The sequence below is a fragment of the Triturus cristatus genome, chromosome 7 (genome assembly GCF_964204655.1).
Source record: "Triturus cristatus chromosome 7, aTriCri1.1, whole genome shotgun sequence".
Classification (NCBI taxonomy): Eukaryota; Metazoa; Chordata; class Amphibia; order Caudata; family Salamandridae; genus Triturus; species Triturus cristatus.
Window position 1 is genome coordinate 1,613,176,906 of NC_140590.1, and position 21,091 is coordinate 1,613,197,996.

The 21,091-nt window shown below is 47.9% G+C and overlaps 1 protein-coding gene across 4 annotated transcripts in view; it reads right to left on the bottom strand.

Moving 5' to 3' along the window:
• HCK (HCK proto-oncogene, Src family tyrosine kinase) overlaps positions 1 to 21,091 on the bottom strand; it is a 214,316-nt gene that overhangs the window by 62,426 nt on the left and 130,799 nt on the right. For all 4 annotated transcript variants that reach the window (XM_085619503.1, XM_085619500.1, XM_085619501.1 and 1 more), the window contains exons 5-6: positions 13,956 to 14,055; positions 1,730 to 1,828 (exon numbers count right to left, since the gene is read on the bottom strand). In XM_085619503.1, the coding sequence (XP_085475629.1) occupies positions 1,730 to 1,828; positions 13,956 to 14,055 (199 nt within the window). The remainder of the gene's footprint in view (positions 1 to 1,729; positions 1,829 to 13,955; positions 14,056 to 21,091) is intronic.

Sequence of the window (21,091 nt, forward strand, 5' to 3'; positions counted from 1 at the left end):
TTTCATTTCACATTTCCAAGATGAGGAGGACACTACCAACATGATGGCGGTCAAAATCAAAGTAATCGACAACTTCAATGCGGTGGCTTTTCAGCCAACATCTTTCTATGATGCAGAATACATTGACAGGTTTGTGGTTACTAGTGCATAGCAGTCAAGCCCAACTGGATCAGGGCCAGCATGTTGCCAAGGATTACCACAATTGTGTCAGAGCCAGCATGTTGCCCAGAATTACCACCATTGTGTCAGAGCAAGCATGTTGCCAAGGATTACCACCATTGTGTCAGAGCAAGCATGTTGCCAAGGATTACCACCATTGTGTCAGGGCCAGCATGTTGCCAAGGATAACCACCATTGTATCAGGGCCAGCATGTTGCCCGGGATTACCACCATCGTTCCAGGGACTGCATTTTACTAGAAAATACCACCTTTATGCCAGTGTTTGCATGTTGACAGGGAAAGCCATCATTGTGCCAGCACCAGCAGATTGCTACAAATTAAAACCATTATGCCAGGTCCACCATTTTAGGGGCAAAACACTTGATCCTCACAGGCACACAGAGATATTCAATTTCATAAACGCACACAAACACACAGAAATGCAATTATGGACATGCACTCACATACATGCACTTGTGCACACAAATGTGCACACACGTACAAAAACAGACAGACGTACGCAAGCACTTGCACAGATGGACATACGTACACGCATACAAACGCAAAGACATGCACACACAACCGGGGCACTTAGGACAGCAAACATGTGCACAGGGGGTATCACAGGTGAACTTACCTTGCCACCAAACTCCTGCTTTAGCGATTCTGCCTCTTCTCCCTCATCTCCCCTCTTCTTGTCTCACTCTGCTCCTGATCAACATTCCCAGTAGCTTCAGGCAGCAGGGGAGCATCTTAGGCAGCCCAGAAGAGGGGGAAACGAAGAGTAGGCAAGCGTGTTGAGGAGGCACTCATGGTGGAGTGCTGGGTGATCTGGAGGGTGTGGGCAACAGGCCCAATAGAGGCACTAGCTGAAGGATTTACTTTGCTCCACATGTGTCTCCATGGGCAGGGTGAGACAGTGCAGACACTGCTTCACAGGAACACCTTGCTGCTGGAACTGCAGGAAACAGTGTTCAGCTCGCGTGGAAATGAGTAGTGCGGTATGCCTAGAGATGTGCTGAGTGCTCCCTTTTCTCTTCCTCAACAGTTTATGCCTCAATTCACTGCTGCATGACAACAATGATGCACACCAGTGAATCCTCCGGCTATGAACTTCAGTTGAGGTGGACCATCACACACAGAAAAGCATCTGCTGATTATCTTATCTCACTCTCCCTGGGTGGAGATAAAAAATGCAATGGCATGGATCCCTCCCCAGCCCAACAGGTCACTTCTTAAAGGCAACTATCAAGGATGCTGACGAAAGTCTGTAGATCACTAAACATCTCCCAGTATATGCCGGTCTTTTCAAAACTGGTAGAAAGACTCCTAAGCGTTCACAACTCAAGTACGGAGGCCCAAACATGCACAATCCCTTAACATCCTAAGATAGGGATCATCTCAGGAGAGAGCCAGATAAACATCTGCCACATCCTCAGCACACAGAGGGCACAGTTTCCAGCAATAAATATATTCTAATATGACCTCGCAAGCAATATTTGGGAGAGATGGCACCAGCAAATCTGGCCCCTGACATTCAGAATGCAAAGGATTATCGAGGTAGACTCACTCTTCTGACTCGAGGGAGTTCACTTTGCCAACATAATTACTTGGAATGAATCCTTCAGCCCCTGTTGACACCTGCTTGGCTTTCCACCAGTCCCCGGACCTGAAAAACAGAGAGATGTCACCATCAAGCATCTATAGTATTATCAGTGAGAGAGACAGCAAGAGCAGATGTGCACAAAGGACTATGTATGGGCCAACATCCATGACAACAAGGAATAAGGGTGGTAAATTAAGGATCAAGAAGGACCTATACATAATTTAATAAAAGTACTTCTTGAAACACACTTGGCTATTTCACTTTAGTAATAATAAAGGTTCTAATTTGTAGCTTTATTTTCTTGCTGGCAATATTTAGTACAACTTAATAATATATTTATTTGTTTAGTCAATCATTTTCACAACTGTTGGCTTGTAACAGAAGCCACTTCCTGGAGCTGATGGTATGGATGAGGCTGATCTTGAGTAACCTAGAGCCCTTCCCTGGAGAAGATGGTAGGCAGTATGGCAATTTAAACCCATGCTTCATGCAGTACATCATTATAATATGGCTTGTATTTGTTTCGGGTTTGTATTTCTGTTGTTTTGTGCTAAACAAATCAAAGCATTGGATTCTGTTGTGCAACAATGAAGATAGTAGTCTACGTGTCTACTGTGGTCTTTTTTTAGCCACAAATAATGTCTTGCCTTCAAGAATCTCACACAATGAGGGAGTCGCTCTTTCAGCAACTGTTTATGCCTCCATCATTTCAGTTGTGTTAAATTTTACCAACCTGTGAATTGGATTTTAGGAGATACCGTCCGAAAAGGAGGCCATGCCCTCAAGACGGTGGCTGGCCCACAGTCTGGATGGTAAACGTCAGCTTATTGTTGACCTTCGGCCTCCACTATCACTGGCACAAAAGGCTGTTTTTGGGTGTGGTCAGATAATCACATTAGTTCTTTTGACACATGTCACCCACTACTCTCACTCTGGCTCATCGTGCTCATGGCTGAAAGGGATATCTGCAAGGGCTCTGTGGTCATCAAAGTACCTCAGAGCAAATGTCCAGTGACAGAATGTGGTACGAGAGCCGCTTCAGTCCTAACTCATATTAGACCAGGAAGAAGGTGTTGTTTGAGCCCTCAACATTGCAGCAACAGTTCAGGCAAACTTTATAGAAACGCCAGTATGCAGGAGAGGACCACAAACCTGGAAACTATGGTAGAGTATATTTTACACCTAGGATAGGAGAACCAAGGCAGATTGATTAAGATCCTGGAATTGCAGATCTCTTTGCATGTGCTGAGGACAATCATGAGTGCCTCTCATGCATGGTGAAAGACTGAGAAAAGATGCTAACCAGATAGGTTATCGTGGACTGGGCCAGCACACAGAGGAAAGTAATGGGTCCCAAGCTTCTCTTGAAGAAGATGTGGATCCTTTCTTGTATTCCTGGCATTCTCTTCTGAGCTATCGAGAAGAAAATTACTTGATCACTTTTTTGCTTATTTTCTTTGGTTGTCAACACCAGTTACTTCTCTGGTGCAACTCATACAAAGATACCAAACAGGAAGAACTCAAAAAGGGCAAAATAAATCAACTTTCCTGTTTCACATTGGATTTTTCTTTGTAGCGTTCAATTAAATATACCAAACATGTTTTCACAAATCATAATCATTTTAAATCCTAAACTTAATAATGGATGTACTCAAAACTGTCATAGAAGCACATTTTCAACTTGACAAATAATCATTTATAAAGTCTCTTCCCAACAAGTTATAACTTCAAAGTGTAATTTGCCCCAGATTGTCAGCCGTCTCGCGTTTCACTGCTTTTGTGCACCTTTCTCAAGCCTCTTTAGAAAGCACTAATCTTACAATTCAATCTCTTCTTCACAATGTATATGCCTCAAATATAAGCCTTCATTATCCATGATAAGTGTTGTTTACAAAGTGTCCTGATCAAGTGTTAATACGTATACCCACTCAACAATTAAATCTCCCTAATTTCATGTTGCAAAAGTATATATCATATATAGTTAGCAGGTCACTTAGACATAAGGCCCATGATGTCAAGAATTCCTGTCATGCGAGGGGAGGAAAACGGTAACCAGCGAAAACGGACTACATCTCCCAGGATGCTTAGCGGTTGAGAGGTTATGTAAACAGGAGAGCTGTACATAACTCAAGGAAAACACGCCCTTATGTAAACAGGAGAGCTGTTACATAACTCAAGGAAAACACGCCCTTATGTAAACAGGAGAGCTGTTACATAACTCAAGGAAAACACGCCCTTATGTAAACAGGAGAGCTGTTACATAACTCAAGGAAAACACGCCCTATAAAGGGAGGAACCGGGAGGTACAACGCTGTCGGATATTGTGTTTACACCGACGTACCTGCTTAGTGAAGAGCAGTGTTCCGGAGTGGTGCTCCAGTAAGGCAAGAACGGAGGTAGGTCGAGTCGTTACTCCCTGGGCCGTGTCTTGCCCCATCGTCACCTGTGAAGGACCCGGAAGCTCTACCGGATAACCATTGAGCTTCGCTTTTTGACTCGGCTGAGTCAAAGCGCAGTGGCGCTTTTGCTGGTTGGAGTCGTAACTCCCAGCCCGACCAGAGATACAGAGACTGCCAGCTGTAACGCACACCAGGAGGTGTTTGCCGCGTTACAGACTCGGAAGTCCACAGGATCGATCGAGCGGCTGCTCTCGGTTCAGTCTTCTTTGCTTGTGATTGGGGTATCGGTGACGCATCACCAGGAGGTGACTCCGCGTCCCGGTGCAGTCTGAGGAAGAGGTTGAGCGGCTGCTCCCTTCAGGTAGAGACCCCGGCTGGGTGTTTCCCTGACTCCTCGATTCTCCCCAACACTCTTCGTGCCCCTCACAGCCTACCGATTGGCATTGTCGGCCATTTCATTTCTGCCCTCTGTTGGCATACGCCGGGATCGGCGTATATGCAGAGGACGGTTAGGACCATCCGTGCTGTGGGCTGGTAACGTACTTAGCCTGGAGGATTCCAGTGACTATAACCTTTGTTTATTCCTTGTATTATTTTTGCCTTCATTAAAATAACTAAACCTTCACAAGTGGTTGCGTTCTCATTATCGTGTCTGTTAAACGATCCTGAGACGTTCAGGGCGTTACAAAATATCCGACCATAATAACACTAACTGTCTCCCGGTCGATAACAGACATGGCAACACTTGATGATGTGCTGGCTGCTTTAGCGACCGTGCAAATTGAATTGGCTGCCTCCAGGCAAGAAACAGCCGATGTAAAAGCCAGACTGGATGCTATCCAATTGGACCCGCTCACGCCCAGCACCTCCCTCACGAACCAGACCCCTGCGGTAGTAGTGGAAATGCCGGTAGCCGTCCCCTTGGCAACACCAGAGAGGTACAGTGGGGATCCTAACACAGTGCAGGTATTCCTCACACAAGTGGCGCTACATTTATCGTGCAAACCAAGGGCGTTCCCCACGAGTCAGGCTCGTGTGGCTTTCCTTATATCCTATTTGGCTGGAAACGCGGCACAATGGGCCGTACCTCTGGTGAGCAGGGACGACCCCATCTTATGTGATTGGGGTGCTTTTCGCGAGGAATTCCTGAAGGTCTTCGACAGAAGGGCTGACTCGTACACGGCGGACCGTGAAATGCTTGAGTTGAGACAGGGATCCAACGACCTGGTGCAGTATCTCAACGCGTTCCGAAGGCTGGTTGCGGAAACCAAGTGGCCTGTTGCTAAACAGACGGCGCTCTTCCATCACGGGCTGTGCGATGAGCTCAAGGACGCCGTGGCTCATATTGACCCACAACCCAAGACATGTGAGGGCCTTATCAACCTGGTATTACGGCTGGAACATAGGCTAAGTGAAAGAAAGGGGGATCATGGGAGAAAAGGAAAATCCCTTCCATCCTATGTGACAGTGGGAAGTCCTGAAACTTCCACCGCATCCAAGGGAGAACCCATGGACATCGGCGCAATACGAGCGAGCCTCACAGCCACGGAGAAAGAGTCACGCCGTAAACAAGGATTGTGCCTATATTGTGGCAAAAAAGGCCACTACGTACGTGAATGCCCTGCCAAACCGAAGACGTCACGTTATCGGGCCAACCGGTCGGTAACAGCCGTGGTGGACGTACCGGCGGAAAACTAGAGGACTCCTAGACCAAAGAAGGGGCATCTCGGAGTCACTCATCCATCCCTTCACTTTCCAACTCGGTCACTAAGGGACAACGACACCTGTTTCTCACGGTGCACGTGGGAGTGCATGACCAGTGGATACCCGTTGTGGCCATGGTGGATTCAGGGGCCACTGGCATGTTTATGGACCACAACGAGGCATGCAGGCTAGGTCTCGTGCTTCTTCCCAAAGCTGTACCCGAAGACGTCTATGCTGTAGACGGAAGGCGATTGGTGACGGGGCCCATCGGGCAGCACACGGGGTCCTTCCGATGAGATGTGGGAGGAACCATTTGGAACAAATCGATTTTAACATCATCCGAGCGCCCCAATATGGCGTCATATTGGGATTGCCGTGGCTACAGAAACACAACCCCTCTGTGGATTGGCCAACACATCGCATCGAACTGACGTCACCGTATAGCATCCTGAATTGTGGAATAAGAACGGAATCCCTTGACGCAGATGAGAGCGGGAGTCAGACGGTGGCTACAGCGGCAGAAAAAGATGTGGCTCTCCCCCAGGCTTATCACAGTTTTGAGGATGTATTTGATGAGGTGAAGGCGGAAGTGCTACCACCACATAGACAGTTTGACTGCCAGATCGACCTGGTGCCAGGGGCCAGCGTTCCCAGCGGCAGGCTGTATGCCCTGACGGAGCCTGAAAACGTGCATCTCCGGGGGTACCTGGATAAACTCCTCAAGCTAGGATTCATCCGCCCGTCCAAGTCTCCGGCCGCCTCGCCACTCTTCTTCATCCCGAAGGCTAATGGGGAGCTGAGAGCCTGTGTGGACTTTAGGGCATTGAATGCGATAACCGTAAAGAATCGGTACCCCTTGCCTCTCATCAGTGTACTCCTGGAACAGGTCAAGAAAGCTCGTATCTACACCAAGTTGGATTTGAAAGGGGCATACCATCTGGTGCGCATGAGGGACGGAGACGAGTGGAAGACCGCCTTTAAGACCAGGTTCGGCCTTTTTGAGTACCTCGTCATGCTGTTCGGTCTGTGCAACGCCCCGGCAGCCTTTCAGTACTTTTTGAATGAGGTATTCAGAGAGGAGTTGGATATCTACGTGATCGTATATATCGACGACATCCTCATCTATTCGTCCAGTGTGGAGGAGCACGTACACCACGTCAACGCTGTGCTCCAAAAGCTGAGGGAAAACATGCTGTTTTGTAAACTCAGCAAGTGTGACTTCCACGTCACATCCGTGGAATTCCTCGGAGTGATGCTGAGTCCAGAGGGACAGGAGATGGCAGAACGAAAGATCAAGGCGGTGAAAGAATGGCCGGTGCCCCAAAGCGTGAAGGACATCCAAAGTTTCATTGGCTTCGCCAACTTTTACAGGCGGTTTATAGATGGATTTTCAGGATTGGTGGCCCCAATCACACAGCTACTGAGGAAGTCCAAGGAGTTTGTCTGGTCCCCTGAAGCGAACAAAGCCTTTGAGGCCCTGAAAAGCGCCTTTGGTAAGGCGCCGGTGTTGGCTCACCCCGATCCGGATCTCCCCTACGTGGTGGAAGCGGACGCATCGGATGTGGTGCTGGGGGCTATCTTGTCCCAACGCAACCACGACACAGGGGTGCTTCATCCCGTTGCGTACATGTCCCGCAAACTCAACGACGCCGAACGCAACTACCATATTGCGGAGAAGGAGCTTCTCGCAATCAAGGACGCCTTCACCGAATGGAGGCATTGGTTGATGGGGGCAAGACATGTGGTATCGGTGTACACGGACCATCGGAACCTACAGTTCATGACGGCCACAAGACACCTTTCTCCCAGACAGCTGCGGTGGATGATCTTCTTTGCGGGGTTCAACTTCCGCATCACATATCGGCCGGGGACGGAAAACCGGAAGGCGGATGCCCTGTCCCGTCAATCTGCAGTTAAGGAACCATTGCCTGCGACCGAGCATTCCATCATTTCCCCGAGGATGGTATTGGGGGTTATCCAACCGGATACTTTCCTGAGGGGAATAAAGAGAGGGATCAGGTCATTCGCATGGCGGAGGTGGCTCCTCAGTCACAGAGAATGGCAGCTGAAGGACGGGATACCCCTGAAGGGCAGGTGCCTATTGATACCCACGCCTAGGCTAAGGAAACAAGCATTCATCTGGTGCCATGACTCTCCATGCGCAGGTCATTTGGGCTTTGAAAAAACGGTGGCTAGCATGGGACGGCATTTCTGGTGGCCAACCATGAGAGTGGATGTCAGGAGGTGGGGACAGGAGTGTCCTACGTGTGCTACCATGAAGGCCGACCATGGCCGAACCCAAGGGCTCTTACATCCACTTCCGACCCCGGATAGACCATGGGATAGCATATCACTGGACTTCGTGGTGGGCCTACCGGTAGACCAGGGGATGACGGCAATACTGGTGGTCGTGGATTACTTGACGAAAATGGGGCACTTCATCCCCTGCAAGAGAGTCCCTACGGCTGGGGAATTGGCGTCACTACTCCTAAAGAATGTGGTACGACTGCATGGATTACCTGGGGTGATCGTGTCGGACCGGGGGTCGCAGTTTACTGCGCAATTCTGGAAGACTTGGTGCACTGCGCTGCATGTTAAGACCGCCCTGTCCACCAGCTACCACCCTCAAACGGACGGCCAAACCGAGCGCCTGAACCAAACGCTCAAACAGTATCTGCGATGTTTTGTGGACCAGGGCAGGGAAGAATGGGTCGACTTGCTATGGGTTGCAGAGATCGCCTATAACAACGCCACTCACAGCTCCACACAGTCATCTCCGTTCTATAGCAACTATGGCCAACATCCCAGGTTCTTGCCATTTCTACATCCGTTCAGAGAGGACAGGATTCCCGCCACAGCGGACAGGGTGGCACACATAAAAGACACGTTGATGCGCTCAAGGGCTGTCCTAATAGAGGCCAAGAGAAGATACAAGGCTGCGGCAGACAGGAAGAGAAGGCCCGGGCCACTGTACCGCACTGGAGACTACGTCTGGATATCCACAAGAAACATGAGGTTTCGAAAGAACAGTGTGTTCCATCCCAAGTACATAGGCCCCTATCGAATTACCAAGTGTATGGGTCCCGTGAACGTGAAGGTGTGCTTGCCCCAGTCATTGCGGATACACCCTGTCTTTCATGTATCATTGCTCAAACCAGCACCCTCCAAGCCGTCTGGGACACCTAGGCCGGTATGCGTGGAGTCGGAGGTGGAGTATGAAGTGTCGGGCATACGGGCGTCCCAATGGCGCAGGGGGAAGCTGTGGTACCTGGTTGCGTGGAAAGGCTATGGCCCGGAGGAGCAGTCATGGGAACCGGCTGAAGGGGTTCATGCTCCGCGCTTGGTCTCCTTGTTCCATCGGCGTTTTCCTGCCAGCGCTGGACCCGTGGGGAGCCGCTGAGAGGGAGGATGTACTGTCAAGAATTCCTGTCATGCGAGGGGAGGAAAACGGTAACCAGCGAAAACGGACTACATCTCCCAGGATGCTTAGCGGTTGAGAGGTTATGTAAACAGGAGAGCTGTTACATAACTCAAGGAAAACACGCCCTTATGTAAACAGGAGAGCTGTTACATAACTCAAGGAAAACACGCCCTTATGTAAACAGGAGAGCTGTTACATAACTCAAGGAAAACACGCCCTATAAAGGGAGGAACCGGGAGGTACAACGCTGTCGGATATTGTGTTTACACCGACGTACCTGCTTAGTGAAGAGCAGTGTTCCGGAGTGGTGCTCCAGTAAGGCAAGAATGGAGGTAGGTCGAGTCGTTACTCCCTGGGCCGTGTCTTGCCCCATCGTCACCTGTGAAGGACCCGGAAGCTCTACCGGATAACCATTGAGCTTCGCTTTTTGACTCGGCTGAGTCAAAGCGCAGTGGCGCTTTTGCTGGTTGGAGTCGTAACTCCCAGCCCGACCAGAGATACAGAGACTGCCAGCTGTAACGCACACCAGGAGGTGTTTGCCGCGTTACAGACTCGGAAGTCCACAGGATCGATCGAGCGGCTGCTCTCGGTTCAGTCTTCTTTGCTTGTGATTGGGGTATCGGTGACGCATCACCAGGAGGTGACTCCGCGTCCCGGTGCAGTCTGAGGAAGAGGTTGAGCGGCTGCTCCCTTCAGGTAGAGACCCCGGCTGGGTCTTTCCCTGACTCCTCGATTCTCCCCAACACTCTTCGTGCCCCTCACAGCCTACCGATTGGCATTGTCGGCCATTTCATTTCTGCCCTCTGTTGGCATACGCCGGGATCGGCGTATATGCAGAGGACGGTTAGGACCATCCGTGCTGTGGGCTGGTAACGTACTTCGCCTGGAGGATTCCAGTGACTATAACCTTTGTTTATTCCTTGTATTATTTTTGCCTTCATTAAAATAACTAAACCTTCACAAGTGGTTGCGTTCTCATTATCGTGTCTGTTAAACGATCCTGAGACGTTCAGGGCGTCACACATGATATAGCCCTGAAAGAGGTTCCCCTCATAAAAAATAACCGGATCAATGGAATCCCTCTCTTTAGAGCTGGAAATACAAAGCCTCATCTACAGATTGTCTGAACTACTATTTTATACTAAATTAATACAGTTAAATACTCTTAAACCAGATAGTTCTAGATGAGGCCCAGATCTCCTAGATTTCCTCGCAGAGCCAAATATTTTGATAGTGTAAAAAGGCCAAAAGACTCATTTTCTAGTTGACAAAGTGTGAAAAACCTAGTTGAGTTGTCAGACATGACGTAGACCCTACCAGGCATGAAATAACAGACTGTCAAGCACTAGCCAGACATTCTATACCGAAGTTGTAAATCATTTTATGACAGACCTGCCCATTCAGCCGCTTTTGATAACGGACAGGACTTCGCTATATGAACCAGTTTTGATGGCAGATCTTGAAGAAGCACATGCCCAGCTCCAGCGTGGAAAGACCCTCATGCCCAATAGGTTTTTAAGTAGATCACAGGGAAATTTCTATGCCACCTTCATGCTATGGATGCAGTGTCTTTGGTAGAGAGGAGACTTTCACCAGGTCTATGCGGAGTGGAATCTTAACTGAAACTCAAACCTGGAAATCCCTTGAATCCAATGTATTATACAGGCCTATCTCTCTCATACATATAGAAGCTAAAATCCTTGTGAAGGCCTGATCTATGCAATTAGCTCCTTTATGCACTTGGATCAAACTAGTTTCAGGGTGAATGTGTCCACCTGCATAATATAAGACATCTTCATAATGCACTAGCCCTGTTGAGGGTGCCCAGGTAGCCCTCTTGTTCTTCTTATGATCGACTTCGGTAATGGGTTTGAGTCCATAGAATGGGGTTTTCTTTTCACCATTCAAGCCAAGATTAACCTTAAACCCAGGTTATTATGATACAGCTTCTATGTATACAACTCATCACAAGGGTCCCAGTTAATGGAGTGCTCCAAGGACTTTCTCCAGCAGCAGAGGAACTTCACTCTGGTACAAAGCCCTTGGCAGAGTGGTCCCAAATAGAAGCCCTCCCTCAGAGGGTCAAGAAGCCACAGGGAATGTAGGATAGAATATTGCTATATACAGACAATTTATGAATTTTCCTCCAGCATTCTAGATGGTTGGGCAATCAAGCACTACAAATGATGACTATATTTGTCAGATTCTCTGGCATTAAAGTCAATGGGTCTAAAAAACTGAATCATATTCATGGTTGGAGGAGAGACTTCGGAGTTGGACTGGATCCCAGGATTAAGGATGGCACTGCAGAATGACCTGACATATTCATCCCCTTAGCTGCTGTTGATGGGATAGGCTGCCATAATTAAGAAGATCTCCATCCCAAAACTCCTATGCAAGCTTCAGAATTACCAACAAAAACTCCCTCAACACAAACTCCCTCAAGATTTCATCACGACTCAGCTCCTTGATGAGGAGATTTCTGTGGGACAGCTGTCTCCCTAGTGTTAAAATGACCAAATACTTCATGCTCCCATTCGATGGAGGCCTCGGTATGGCCAACATCATGCCACATTATCTAGCATCATAGTTAGTTGTGGTAAACAAATCCATCAACAGTGCACATGCACACTCTTACCACACTAATGCTGCTGAACGATGGGTGTTTGGGAGACCTGCAGCCAATACAGCTTTTGTACAAAGGGAGCATTCCGCCTAGTCTCACACGTCACTAACATGGTGTGTTAATTGTGGTGTAACACCCTAAGGTGTATCAACTGGCACAATAGATTTACTCGAGAAATCTCCAAATTAGGGGAATGTGATGCCCGAGATACACCCAGCTTATTTGTCGGGTTCCAGAGTTTGGCCTTCAAAAGCAGTTTTTCAAACATTTACAGCTCAGCCGTGGACTACCCTCATGTCTGAATGGTCTGGAGGGCCTCCCAGACTTCAACCCAGACCCTGTATGATGTGGTGTGCTGGTCAGTTGACTCATCATCAAAATAGCTACACTCAAAGTCCTAGTAGACATAGATACCAATAGATTTTGCTAAAAGGGATATCGCCTGGAAGCGGTGCACTGCTGACTTTCCTTAGCCGGAGTGTTGTACCACAGAAATGAGCACTGCATGGCCACCAAGGTCCTAGTATACATGGGTATATGGTACCCTCAGAATCATCTCAAGGTATGGGGTAAATCAGGTCTATATAGCATTCTTGGGCCATAATGAGGAGTTCCTCCAGATGGGGCGAACTTAACCCAACCCCAAAGTCTGGTCTGGAGCCATTCTGTTGTTTGAAAGTTTGATTGCCATGGATAAGATGTTCCTTATGTCTCTTTTGTGACCATGTGCTTGTCATATTTGCTCTTATATCTTAAAATAGAATAACGTGGTTCATTAAAAAAACATGGGCATCAATTGGCAGTAGCCAGGGAAAGCAACTGCTACCTTCATTAGCCTTGGAGAGGCCCTTGCTACCTCTGGTCCCAGGAGTCATGAAAGCAGCAGTAGAGCCTAACTGAAAGTAAACACAGCTCTAGAGGAATTTTTCTATTTCTGGTAGTCTCCACTTGCTGCCACTTTCCTACTCTTTCTTCAGCAGCAAATAAAAGTCTGACTAGAAGCTAAAGCTAAGACAAGGACTCCACCATATGACGTTATCATGCTAAAGGGTGTGTTATAGAATGTTTGACTACTTGGCATCTTAGTAAATTTACATACATGAGTAATACCTCTGTAGATAGAGGCTAAATGCTCAGTTATACACGTTAGTTAACCTGTTTTATTTGTATTGTTGTGTAACAGAGAAAGGTGCCCATTTTATTACAACTATGTAGATATGTGTTTTGCATTGTTCAAGCCCCAGCTGCTCTCCAGCTAGTTTCATGAAGTCAATTTGCCAAATATTTGCTACATATTAAAATACTAACAAACCATAACCAACATTTGAAATACTTAAAAAAATATTTTGAAAAATAAATCTTTTTGCCCAATCCTGTTTTTTCACTAGATCTCTTGCCTCGCTATCAGTTTTGGAAGAGCCAGGAAAGGTGGGGATTGCTTTCAATTTTTTTAATGTCTCAATGCTTTGATAAAGAATAAAAAAAGAACATTGGTCGCTCGATAATAGATGAAAAACAGAACAAATGATTTGGTCACAGCTGTTGAGTGAGCATTCTGAGAATCAATGCCCAGATAAAGGTATTTGCACATATCCACAAACTTTGTTAAAGTGGAGAAGCAAAGATTAATATTTAAGTGACCTGGTTTCACACTTTGTAAATTCAGCCTTAAACCACAGCACTTTGCTGTCTAAATTGTTTGGAGTGCATTTCATAAAAGGGTAACACTGAAATATGCTGGCCCCCAGTAGGACTGGCAATACATTGTAACATTAAAACATGACTGTACATAATGTGCGTCAACCAGGTGATGGTGATGTTTCAGGGATTGAGGCTCTGCCCAGTGGGTGATGTCCTTTCTGCTCTTAACTGCCCTCTCTAGCATTGTGACTACACTTCCTCAATGGAAAATGGGTATCTGGACATGAAATGGAAAGCACTCCAATGTACTACTTCCCTCTTTAATTAAGAATAAAGCAATACAGTAAATAAAATGGTAAAGTTATTAAGTCCATCAGTGGCATTTGATGTTGTACTTACTCTTCCAGGATAACCATCTTGTCTCCTTTCTTGAAGCCCAAGTCGCCATCGTGCAGCGCTTCATAGTCGTAGAGTGCAATCACAGCGTTACTCTCGGATTCTGCAAGAGTTGTTTGTTAAAAATTGACATACCTTTAACAGGATCATAGGATCACAGAAGACAAAGACATGAGCCAATTCATTTGGGGAAATGAGTCACTCCTGACAAGGACATGGCCCACCTTCTAAGGAATTTTGAGATCATTCATGAGAAAAGCACATCAGCCTTCAAGATAACATTAGGTAATCAGTGCAAAGAGATGCATCACCTTCCACAAGAACATGCACACACTTAGAACATTTGAGCCACCTTCCACAGGAAAATAAGGTCATTTTTGACAAAGACACATCACCTTTCATGGGAGCATGACTTCATTCATGAGAAAGACATGAGAACATTTCTGCATGAGCTAGAGGCATTTATGGCGAAGCTAAATCACCTCCATGGGCTGAGGAGGTCATTAAGGAAGACATGAGCCACATTCCACTCTGAAAGAACAGGGCATAATTTATGACAAAAACATGAGACACCTTCCATAGAAACATAAAGTAATTTAGCGTGAAGATAGGAGTGGCCTTTCATAGGAACATGAAATCATTCATGACAAAGACATGAATTACCTTACAAGGGGACAAGAGATCAGCCCCAGTATAGTAATGATCCACCTTCCACCAGAACATGAGGCCCATCATTAAAAAGCCATGAGCTACCTTCACAGAAACCCCTGCATTTGTTCATGACAACGACAAGTGCAACCCTCCACATGCGCTAGAGATGTTTAAGGCGAAGCCATGAGTCACCTCCATTGGATGACATTCATGATGAAGATATGAGCAACCTTCCCCTCCAACGGAAAGTAATGCAATTTATGGAAACAATAGGAGACATCTTCTATAGAAATGTGAGGTCATTCAGGATGAAAATATGAGCTGTGTTTCACTGGAACATGAGGTTATTTATGACAAAGACATGAGTTGCCTTACAAGGGAACATGAGACCAGCCACAACAGAGAAATGAGCCACTGGAAAATGATGTTCTTTATTCAAAAAACATGAGTTGCCTTCCATAGAAACATGTGGCCATTTAAGACAAATATGAGTCTGCTGGGTATAACTAGCCGCTGATTCACGAGCGCGTTAGGTTACCTTTAGTCCTCCTGAGGCTCAGCCGGGAGTTAGTCTTGCGCTATTTTGCACATGTATACTTTTTAAAAACCTTAAAACTTACCTGCAATTGTTGCTGTTGTTGTAACTGCCCTTCAGCTGCCTCCTGCTCCCTGCCTGACAGCGCCCCCAGCAGCGGTCCTAACGCTGCGAGGGAGAGCCTACGGGAGTCTTGGCAGGCGCCATCGGCCACGCCGTAGCGAAGGACATGCCCCCCTCGAGGCCACACCCCCTCCCCGCCCTATAACAATGTGTATGCACCGGAAGCGCAGCGGACGAGCGCAGCGGGCGCGACGAATGCACGCCGAAGGCGCGCATAAGGCAAGCTCGTCTGCGCTCGTCCGCGCCGAGTCCGGGCCTAGGGCTAGCCCCTTTACCTCTCAGCCCCCAGGACCCATCACCTACAATGCTGACACTCTCCATAGTCTCAGGACATCCAACAGGAACTGCAGTCGAAACAGCTACCAAGCTGACTCCTTGCCGCCCATATGCCCTGATTGCCACTACTCCTTTAGACCCAAATGTAATTTGTATCCACTACACGACTTTCGTATGTTATTGCTGAACTGCCGCTCCCTGCCAAAACATACGACCGAAATTGCAATGCTAATAGAGGAACACTCACCAGACATACTCTTTCTTACAGAAACCTGGCTATCCCCTGAGGCCGATCCCGCGGTCATAGCAGCCATTCCACCTGGCTTTCGAATCTCCCGCCAAGACCGCCCCAAAGGGAGAGGAGGAGGTGTGGCGTTAATCTATAAAGAACAACTTCACTGCCGAGTAGTTCCGGAAATCATTACGGACTGTGAGAGTCTTACCTTCAACATCAAATTAACACCCAATAGTTGCCTTTCCGGCACTCTTATCTATCGCCCTCCCGGCCCCTCGAAGCAGTTCCATGTCAGCCTACCATCTAGTGTGGCTGAACGTCTTACTACCACCTCTAACTATATCCTGTTGGGTGACTTCAATTTTCATTTTGAGTCATCCTCAGACCACGTAGCACTGACTTTAGCAGAGGACCTAGCAGCTCTGCAACTCTCCCAACGGGTCCCCTCTGCCACCCACGTGAAGGGCCACCTGCTGGATCCAGTCTTCAGTAATTGCCCTGGCCTTTCAACCAGCCCGCCAATTCCCCTGCTTTGGACGGATCATTTCTTGATCCCCATCAACTGGACTGTATTAAAAAATCCTGAGCCACCTCCTACCACGAGATTTACGAGAGCTTGGTCCCGCTTAGCAGCTGACAAGTGGTCCAGCAAACTTGCCGAGAATCCACCTAGGACATATGCCAATCCCGACCTTGCCCACCAGGCTTACAGCAACTGGATCACTCAATCACTTGACGTTGTTCTACCTAAAAAGAAAATCACGCTTAAACGCTCTCACAAATCCGCCCCGTGGTACTCAGAGACCCTTAGAGACAAGAAACGACTCTGCAGGCAATCGGAGAGACGTTGGCGCTCTGATTACTCCACAGACAATAACACTCGTTATCGAGAAACCATCAGCGAATACAAAACGATGATAAAAGCAGCACAAGCCTCATACTTCTCCGCGAAAATTTTACTTGCCAAATCTAAGCCCAAGGAAATCTTCCAGATCATCAATACCCTCACTAAACAGTCCCCTTGCACGCAGGCGGATGTGTCCACTACCCATTGTGACGATATTGCAGAGTTTTTCCACCATAAAATAAGCTCTATCTACTCTTCCTTTCCCCTGAGAAACCCTAACCACTCTACCCCCTTCCCTGATCCCGCTACCCCATCATCCACTTATCAGTTACCTTCGCTCACTCACTTCCCCCCTCTGGATCTAGCCACTCTTGATTCCCTGGCACGGAAAGTACAATCCGGATCCCCAGAAGACCCAGCTCCACCAGACATAATAATGGCAGCCTCGCAGGTCACCCTACCCATTATTCAGGAGGTCCTAAATGCCTCCATCTCTTCCGGTACGGTTCCTACCGTATGGAAACAGGCGATGGTTAGAGCCTTATTGAAAAAGCCTACCTTGGACTCCACTGATCTGAGCAACTACCATCCCATCTCCCTGCTCCCATGGGCAGGTAAGATCCTGGAGAAATATATTAATTCACAATTAATACATTTCCTGGAAGATAACCACCTACTGGACCCAACCCAGACGGGCTTCAGACCAAAACATGGGACCGAGACCGCCCTTCTCATGGTTACAGAGGAAGCCAGAAAAATCCTTGATCAGGGAGGATCAGTGGCAGTGATCCTCCTTGATCTCAGCGCGGCCTTTGATACGGTCAGCCATGTCACTCTGCTGGAACGCTTATCCCAAGCCGGGATTAAGGATAAAGCCTGGTCGTGGTTCCAATCCTTCCTAGAGAACAGGTCCTTTCGCGTGTTTGAAGGCGATTCGGTGTCCACCAGGAGACCTTTGAATTGCGGAGTCCCCCAGGGCTCTTCTCTGAGTCCTGCCCTCTTTAATCTGTACATGAGGCCACTGGCTGATGTCGTCCGCCCTTTTGGAATAAAGATCATTTCCTATGCGGACGATACGCAGCTGGTGGTCTCCATGTCGCAGGCTGCTAATCCATCTGCTCGTGGCAGGCTCAGAGAATGTTTGGAGGCAGTAAAGACCTGGATGTCCCTGTCTTGCTTAAAACTGAATGGGGACAAAACCGAGCTCATGCTCCTAGGTCCCTCAGATCTCAGCCTCCCCACCTCCCTGTGGCCGCCTAGTCTGGGATCTCCTCCAACTCCCAAAAATAGCATCAAGAGTCTGGGAGTTTGGCTGGATAGATCGCTGTCTTTTAATATACAATCCACAAAACTCTCAGCTACCTGTTTTGGCATCATGAGGATGTTAAAGAAAATTCTCCCTCTCCTCCCTCTGGATGCCAAACAAGTGGCCGTACAAGGTCTTATCCAGTCACGCCTTGATTTCAATAACGTATTATATCTTGGCGCCCCTGAAGCCACTCTGAGAAGACTGCAGACAGTCCAGAACTGTGCAGCACGCATTCAACTAGACCTTCCCCGCAGACAGTCAGCGAGGTCGGGACTGGTATCCCTCCACTGGTTACCGGTGCGCCAGAGAGTAATGTTTAAAGCTATGTGTATAGCTCATCAGGCCTTTTGGAACGCCGGCCCCAGGATCACTCGCGACCTAATCACCCACTATATGCCCAGAAGAAGTCTACGTTCTAGTCAGACCTTCCTTGCAATGGCCCCCAGAATTAAAAGAACCAGATCCGGAGGCAGAACATTCTCCTACAACGCCGCAAGGGCCTGGAACGCCCTGCCGCTGTCTCTCAGAGCCAACCCCAAGCTAACGGCCTTCCGCAAACAACTGAAAACCTTATTATTTCACTCAGTCTAACCTATCTTCCCTCCCTCTCCTGGGCCCACTGGTCGGATTACTGGTACTCTTAGCGCTTGGACGCCTCCGGGCAGCAATTCGCGCTCTACAAATGCACTTCCAATTCCAATTCCAATTCCAATTTCCTGATCATTCATAACAAAGACAGTAGTCACCTTCCACAGGACCATGAACTCATTCAAGCCGAAGTCATAACCCATCTTGCTTGGGAATATATGAGGTCCTCCACTAGGACATGAACCTCCGTTCGTGAGAACAAGAGCTAGATAAAAGATGGAGAAATGAGCAACCATCCTTGGGAACATTGAATCATTGATAAGAAAAACATGAACTTTCTTCCAGGAGCATTCATGATAAAGACACAAACTACCTGCTATTGCAACATGAAATCTTTCATGGAAAAGGCATACGCTACCTTTACTAGGAACATGAGGAAATTCCTGGGTAAGGAGACATGAGTCACCATCAATTGAACATGAGGTCATCCAAGAAAGGGGACATGGCACATGATACAATATTTGTTATTATCCATCTAAAATCTTGTTTTATTTCTTGGTTTGAATTGTTGGTTTACATCTTATTTCAAAACCAGACAAGAATTAACTTTGTAAAAATTACCTCTATTGGTTTTATACATACAACCAGGGATTTAAGTGGGCCAGGTCTGTACGGGTCAGAGCACCGGCAGTTATTTTCAGGGGGCCTCGAAACGGGTCTCTATCGGGCTCTATTATCGGGCCTCGCAGAGGTAGTCCATTTTCTTTTTTTTTTTTTGGACTGCCGTGAGAGCATGCACATTGATGTGTGCATGCTCGGATGTCGTGTGAAGATGACAAGTGTAACGTATTCTTTAACAGCACAAGGCCCCCATGCAGAGGCGCAACGAGAGCCAAATTTCGGGGGGGGGGGGGGCTACTAAAAATTTCGGGGAGGACTGACTCTTCCAGCAATATCCAGAGTGGAGCTGCAAGGGCTCTAACAAGGGGTGAAAAACAGCACAGCCTTGTTAACAAGTAAATGGTCTTTTTAAAGACCTGTGAAGTACTCGGGTGCGGCTGAGTGTGTGCCCAGGGAGCTGTCTCAGTGGGGCTGACACACTCGACGAGGGGGGGGGGAGGGTGTTTTCCCTTTGATTCTGAGCCACATCACCTTCAGCTGCTGCACTCACAGTTCACGGCTTTCAACCAATCAAAGCATGAAATTCACTGAACATTATTCTCGGCCATAACCCCTGAGGTGCTGATAGCGTCCTGCACTTACATTATAAAGCAGAATAAAAGGGTTTACAACTTTTACCATCTAATGCGCTTTCCTATTTAATAAGTGAATGAATTAATATGTTTGTTCCAGTCACCCGCCCAATCCTCTCCGGATGTCTACAGCCTGTCTAGTAAGGAGGGGCGGCTTCTTGGGGTGCTTCTCGCTTGTTCTGGAGGACCTGGAATCTATCTGGCTGGTCCAGTCACTAGGGGTGTGGGGGGAGACACTGTCTGCATCAATGTGTAAGCAGGGGTGGTGACAGCTAATATAGAGGCTGAAATAGCCCCCATCCCTCACTGTACTGTGCAAGCTGCAGGTGGACTAATGGGAAACTGAGTACGTTTAGAACTGATCGGCTTCCAGCTGCCTATTGAGTCTGGAATGACTGTCAGCCAAGGTCAGATTGATAAGACAGGGAGGGATGGGCCGGTGACTGAGGGCCAGTTGTGGCCCGAAGGGGGTCTGAACGACTTCGCAGGGGACAGTGGTCTCTGCTCCTCTCTACCACCCAGTTGGAGGCCCACACTGTTCTTCCCCGTCCCCTGCCGGGCCGGCTTGTTCCTGTGCGGGACACTGGTCCCTACAGCCATGACGTCATGCCAGGTGAGCCGCGTTGTAGGAGGACTCTGTGGCATGTTTTGACGGGGGTGGTGGCTTTGTTAAAACTCACCCTTGTGAAGCCGCATTGCCTTCTGGGACCAGTGCTTCTAGTACACTCAGCCTCATGTGAAGCCACCCTATACGGGAAGTGTCTTCCTGGCAGTTCCCGGGATGACGACACCGGTCTTTGGGCACTGGGGAGGGTGTATGGCGTTATCCATAAATAGCCTTGCTGGAATAAGGAGGGGAGAGAGCGAGCCTGAGCGGGGAATTCCAAATCTGATGACACTCTGAGGAGTCCTAGAGCTGACGGCTTGTCAGAACAGGGGGTACTGCTACACAGTTATCTTTATTTAGACCACGCCCCTACTTCGATAGACCACACCCCTTTGAGGTTTGCCCCGCCCCTTTTAGAGCACCCCCAGTTTTTTTCCCACTTAAAGCCCTGCATACAATATAACTCATGCCACACAATGCAAGAAACATCAAGAATTCACTTTTACATAAGTAATTATGACATTCTTTGAGGGGGGGCGCTAATGATAGACCTAGACAATATGTAGACCAACTGAGAGTACAGCGGACGGGTGCAACTACAGTCTAGAAGTAACTTCAGCCGGAATTCCATTCACATAATTATCTACAGCTTGTAGAAGTTCTAGTGAGGATGCATTATGCACAGGACGAGCCCTCAAGGGGTGAGAGTCACTCC